Here is a 6,528-nt window from a genome sequence, read left to right on the forward strand (position 1 = left end):
ATCTTTTACATAAACCTGTCAAATGAACTAAAAATAAAAAGTGCTTTGCCTAATTGAATAAATACACCAATTAATGGATGACATGCATTGTGTAATAGTTAAGGTTAAATAGTTCATTAAAAAACAAAATTATTGCAGTGATGTCAAACAGGAACTGAAAAGCAAATTATTCTTACTTTGTGATGTTTTCTGTTGGATTGGGATGTAGTACGACTGTCAGGAACAGTTGGAGCTATGGAATACTTTAGGGGATCGGACTATAATGATGAAGGGCAATAGCAAGGCCACCAGGGACCCATAACAGTGCCCGAATCTGGACTCTTCTGCCTTGACTTCGAATGAACTTCCTGCTATGAGTGAGGAACACCTCCAAATCTGTGTGACATGCCTTAGGGTTCTTCCTAGGAGGGGTACATGTCATAGTTTGGCTGCTTGAGGCAGAATTGATATTGGCAATGACTTAACAAAATATATGGAGAAAAAGTATTTAATGCAAATACCTTTGGACATTGAGGCTGACAATAGCATATGTGAGATAAAATTATGAAAGCTGACTGGTTGAAGTATCTCTTTAGAACCCATTAAAGTGCCTTTTTTATACTCTAAAACCATGTCTTTTTTTAACAATTTTGATAAACTTATTTGCAGTACTTTCATGCCTATTTTTGACTCTGGAGTTCCAAGTTATAGTGTTTAAGAATAAAAAGAAATATGAAGACAAGGTAAAATGTATTGGGATAAAATTATGTATATGAAATGAATTTCATTAATTTTATCCTCACATTATTTTATTTTTATATAAAAATAATTATATATGGACTAGAAAAATATCAATAGTTTAGTTACCCTCATTGATATGGATAACTTTTCTCTCTCTGTTTATACCTAAATGCTATTACTAACTGAAGAAATTAAAATTAAGAAGTATTAACAAAATACTAAGTTGGAAAGGAAAATGACTAACAACAAAATATGTAATGTTCAGAGTCACACACTTTCTCAAGCATCTACACAGAAACACTTGCCCACACCTATTCATGCATGTGCACTAATAAGGGTGAATACAAAGAGGGGAAAATCAATTCTAAAATAACTTTATTAAGAAAATATAAAATACATTTTTCCGTTGATGATTATATACACGCTCTTAGGATTTCAGAACTTTAGTATTGTTAAAATGTTGATGTTTCTTAGGTGATTCAGTATTTCACATATGAACAATCAAATTGTGTACAACAATGATTTGTTTATATACAAACTTCATGTCGCCTTTATTTTTTGTAAGTAAGCTGTATATAAAAGTTTATCACAAATACTGGGAAACTATATGTCAAAGATTCTCCCTATAAGTTGCTAAACTATCAATTTTGTATGAATTACAATATGTATGCCTAATACAAGTAATTTGGAATATGATTCTATTAGAGCAAAAATATATAAATTCTTTTAAAAATAAAGCATAAATATTAACATACTATTACATCCAATTAATTTCTTTAATGAATAATGGACTGCTGTAACTAAATTATGCAGAATACCGATATCATTTTCCAACTTAGATAACTTTACCTGAAAGATCTAATTAAAAATACAGACTTTTTGGGTATATTGATAATACAAACCAAAAGAAGTTTGTTTCTGTTAAATATCCTTGTATCATCTTATTTTCACATTTAAAGGTCAGGTAAGGTAAGATAAGGATGTCTGGGAAGTTGACTATTAACACATCCATCATTGTGAAGATATAGATTCACATAACTGAAGTTGTTTATCAAAAAAACAGACAGAGAACTGATCACGTCCTATCAGAGCAACTCGTGAACCTGATGGGTGCCACCTGTGGAAAAGATTTATATTGTAAAAAATTAACTGCCCAACTATGTCTTCATTATTTGTTCATATTTATAACATTGTTATAACCTGGAAACTGTATTAATGGTTTACAGTACCTTAGTGAAGTAATTTGTAATGTGGGAGCTCCTGGTACAGCAACTGTTAAACAGCCAAAGGGGGACCAAAAGTATACATGGCTGTTCCCAGTGCAAAGTGCCAGACGAGGATGCTGTGAGTCCCAAGCCATGTCTTGAAAAAATGAGGTTTATTTTTTTAACTTTTGTTAAAAAACAAATATATGTAAGAACACTTTGATACAAACATCATGTAGCTATGAACTAACATTATAACTTTTGCTTTCCTTTTCCTTGTAGCTCTCCAACCTGTACATTAAACCTTGACATATCGTGTGCATGGATCTTTTCACTACTCCATGAACTAAGATAAACATCTGTATACATATGATCTTCACTTTTTCGTTTAATGTGCCTTTCATATTGTGCTAATCCTGAATCTTTTTTCATGTATCTACCTATCTAAGGTGATCTTACTACATGCTTGCCTTGATTAAATATACCTTAATGGTTAATAAGAATATCTGGATATGGAAAGCTCAAAACAGGAAGCATTCATATATGAACAAGAAACTTATAAACAACTAATATCTGAGAAATTTACGAAGATAAATTATCACAGCATATTGAAGTTATAGTGCCCACAAACCTTTCCAGTATCATCTATTTCTATCGGCATGCTAGCTGGGTGCTTAAAATCAAACAAGTCCTCTTTTTATGTAATCACATTTTCTATCTCAAAGAATAGAGTTAAAAAGAAAAGAAGAAAAAAATACATACCTTTTATGGGATTTGCATGTACAAGTATAGCCTTTAAAGCTAACTTGGGTATGCTCCAAATCCATACGGTAGCTGGCATATTATCATTTCGTGTTGCTAGGTATCTATTATCACTACTGAAAAGGAGTGTCCCAACACCTATGCGTGGGTTTGCCTGTTTCCCAGGCTCTACTGTTATGGATGCAAGACTGACGGGTCTAGATTCTTCTTCCTCATCTGTAAAATGGAAGGGGATATTATATTAGGCATTTCTTGATTTTTTTTCTTTTTGCATAACAGTAATGGTGCTTTAGGGACTACTGACAAAAGAACACTTAGATTTGCTGAAGAATAAATCACTGTTTTCAATATATAAATTAGGTAATATTTAAAAATAGCAATCTTTACCAAATAAAAGTTTCAGGAACTATAATTACTATTTGAATAAGTCCAAAAGCAAACAAACAAGTGTTACCAATTTTTGAGCCTGACATCAATACATGAAAAAACTGAATGCAGTGTAAAATGAACATGAACTTACATGTGGTTTCGAGAACTAGTGGAAGACCTTGAACTGAGGCTAAGGTTGCTGGATAGCCTGTTAATGGTTTTTCAACTTCTTTGTATATGACACAGTTTTCTGAGTCAATGGTAGAACTATGACAGAATTCAGAAATTATGCGCCATGTGATGTGGTTCATTAGTCTCACCTGTAATAGTACAGACTTATAGAGTCAAAGTGAAAATTTAGTGAACATAATGAATATGGTTCATATATTTATCTTTAATACAAGTTGAGAACTACCAAAACATTAATACAATATCCCATTTTCAAATAAAATGTTCTGTAAGTAAATTCAAATAAAAAAAAGTACCTTTTGATCATAACTTCCTATTGCAAGGAACTGCCCAGAAGGAGACCATGCAATGCTTTTAATCCCAAGTGACCACTGATAAGCAGAGTAATTTGCAAGACACTGTCCACTTAGAGAGTAGATAAGGACTTTGTATTCTAAAGGTGACTCCCATACCACAAGCACTGAGCTGTCATTTGCCCACTGCAGGCCAGCAATATCTCTTGTTGCTAGTTCAAAATGCTGAAAGGTTTAATTAATATCTCAGTAAAGGTAAAAGGCATATAATTATTGTTCATCTATGATTTGATCATACACAACTGTAGTTAAATGCAATAATACAAATGCATATTGACAAAAATTAAACAACAAAAAATGAGCATGATTTTCTCCTAAGTGGATATTACCTTTACTAACTGCCATGATTTTGTTTCAAGCACAGACAGATAGTCCTTGCAGTCCTGCCTTTCAGCCACAGCCAAGTACTCCTTGTCTTGGCTAAACTGAAGTCCTCCTGGTATATTCTTGGGGTTTTTGATATAGGACACAGATTTGCTGACTAGTGACCAAACTGTGACCCTAAGCTGTTGTGAGCATAAAATTGTGTATGCAGTAAATGATAGGTGAAAATCATAACCACATTATTTGTTTTCAGGAAACGCTCACAAAATGAGGTCCATTAGCAATATCAGATTCTGTTTTATACTTTTGAAGAGGTTTTATTACATTATCTAAGCCGTCTGCATCCCATACAATAAGAAAATAAACCCAATTAATGAAATAAAAAGTATTTTTCTTTGAAATATATGAACTTGACTGTAATAAAAAAGAAATTAAAGAATTTACATGGAATTCTGCTGTTGTCAATATATGCCGACTGTCTGGGGCCCAATTAACTTTGATGAGGCCAGCTGATCCCTCATCAACCTTGCATCTCCAATCAGGATCTTCTATGGACCAAACTTCTGCTACGTTACGTTTGTAATTTGCTGTTAATACATAGTTTGAATCTGGTGACCATTCAATAACCTGTAAATAAATGCATATCTAGTTTTCCAAAAATAAATAAATATATTAGCAACTGCAAATACATTGCAAGATTTATCTATAACATCTTATCAAAACTTTTTTTTTATAATATACAGTATTTTCTATTACTACAAAATGGTGTTAATGATTCCCAAACTGGAACTAATCTATCTATATCTAATCACATATCTATTAATTACATTGCATCATCTTAAAAACAGACAAATACCTGAATTGCATCAGTGCAGTTATAAGTTACTAAAATTTGTAAGGAAGAAGAATCCCTGATTTCAAGCCTGGCAGTTATGGGAACAGCACAAAAGCGTCCATTGGGTGACCAAGACAGCAGGCCCCCACTTGTTCTTAAGACCTCTGCAAAGTTCATCTCTCCTGTTGATAAAAGGAATCATTTTAGTTAGCTTATATCAATTACTTTATATAGGGCAGTGCTCTTCAACCTTTCTCCAGACCCCAAGAGAGCCATAGGGAGTCTGTGAAATAGTTTCTAACTCGTTTTTAAAATAAATAACCAATCTAACAAGTTTCAATAACAAATATATTATAATATTAACTTATTATAATATTAACTTAAACATGGGGTCTGCAGAGGTTTTAAAAGACTGAGAACCAATGACATGCAGTACTTCGAAAATTTCATTACAAACCACTTTTCTATCAAAAAGAGCTTGTTTATTACAAGATTACATATATCAGTGTTATCCAACTTTTAAGGTAATATATTCCCCTTCGGTAAACCCTATCCTTCCATCAAATGTTCCATATATACCCAAAGAAATTCTATAGATGGATTGTTTACAATTATCCTGCAAGAGGTAATAATTAGTTGCTAAGTAATATTATCCCTCATATGAAGTATACAGGTATGTGAATTACATCCACATCTAGAATATATATTCATTTATACCATTAAGAGGTACTAGCTGCTTGAAATAAATTGATCTAACTACAAAATATGTATTAACCATTATCAAATTTCAAATATATCCATTTAAAGCATCTAATGTAATTTTCAATTTGATGGAAATCAGAGGCAAAGTGTATGTAAAGTTATAAAGTAAACTATGATATTCCATACCAAGTGTCTTTGCTGTTAACCAACTCTCAGAGTGCAATGAAATCAAAAGATGATAACATATTTGTCACCATGTAAGCACAATGCATGCTTCAGGTACACAAAAGTGAAAACTGGTGAAAGTGAAATGGGTCATTGTGTCCCATTTCATATATCTGGGAATACTGACTTAACAAATTAAAAATTTACATTATTACTTTTAACAATATTAAACATGTTATAATATTACAAGTAACATCTAAAACTAAACAACCTGTAAAGTGTCTGCATGTTTTGGTCAAATTATATATTACATGATTTACCCATGAACACTAGGTTTCGTTAGAATATGTTAATCTAACCTAAGCAACACCTTTTAACCTAAACAATATCCAGTTATGAATATCATATCTGTTAAGCAACAGCCTGCATTTCTTTGTGGAACAAACCACCATGTATATTCTGGCAAGATAAGGCTTACTAGCCCTTGTTGGTGATATACCTAGGTTATCCATCACAATCATGCAATTTGCTGAATGTGTGCAGAGTCCTATTCATCATGATTGTGGCAGGCCTGTCAAAAACTGTCAGCATTTTTCCAGTGACTTTTTCATTATGACTATGTATGTAGTGTCCTCTAATATACATTATTGTTTGGCAAGTTTCCATTAGCTACACCCATGATTTCATCCCCCCATACCCACACTCCTCTTATATGTTCTCCTAATCCAATGAATAATTGCATTTCCTACCTATATCTTCTTGTGAATGATATGTAGTGAGTTTGAGGTGGTAATTCTGTTGCTATAATATATATTTCATCCAGCCAAACCCTAGATTTTTTCTACTTCACATTTTTCCTCTTCACACACCATTCTAACATATATCGCAGACTTGCCTCATGGTA

At 32.5% G+C, this 6,528-nt stretch overlaps 1 protein-coding gene across 1 annotated transcript in view; it reads right to left on the reverse strand.

Annotated features, from left to right (window-relative positions):
- Positions 1-1,078: 1,078 nt before the first annotated feature.
- LOC119585639 (WD repeat-containing protein WRAP73-like) overlaps positions 1,079-6,528 on the reverse strand; it is a 7,997-nt gene continuing 2,547 nt past the window's right edge. Inside the window, exons 2-9 of the mRNA XM_037934313.1 lie at positions 4,779-4,939; positions 4,367-4,549; positions 3,928-4,104; positions 3,542-3,763; positions 3,208-3,376; positions 2,688-2,903; positions 1,950-2,082; positions 1,079-1,837 (exon numbers count right to left, since the gene is read on the reverse strand). Of these exons, the coding sequence (XP_037790241.1) occupies positions 1,732-1,837; positions 1,950-2,082; positions 2,688-2,903; positions 3,208-3,376; positions 3,542-3,763; positions 3,928-4,104; positions 4,367-4,549; positions 4,779-4,934 (1,362 nt within the window). The 5' untranslated portion in view covers positions 4,935-4,939 and the 3' untranslated portion in view covers positions 1,079-1,731. The remainder of the gene's footprint in view (positions 1,838-1,949; positions 2,083-2,687; positions 2,904-3,207; positions 3,377-3,541; positions 3,764-3,927; positions 4,105-4,366; positions 4,550-4,778; positions 4,940-6,528) is intronic.

This window comes from Penaeus monodon, chromosome 20 (genome assembly GCF_015228065.2).
Source record: "Penaeus monodon isolate SGIC_2016 chromosome 20, NSTDA_Pmon_1, whole genome shotgun sequence".
NCBI classification, from domain to species: domain Eukaryota; kingdom Metazoa; phylum Arthropoda; class Malacostraca; order Decapoda; family Penaeidae; genus Penaeus; species Penaeus monodon.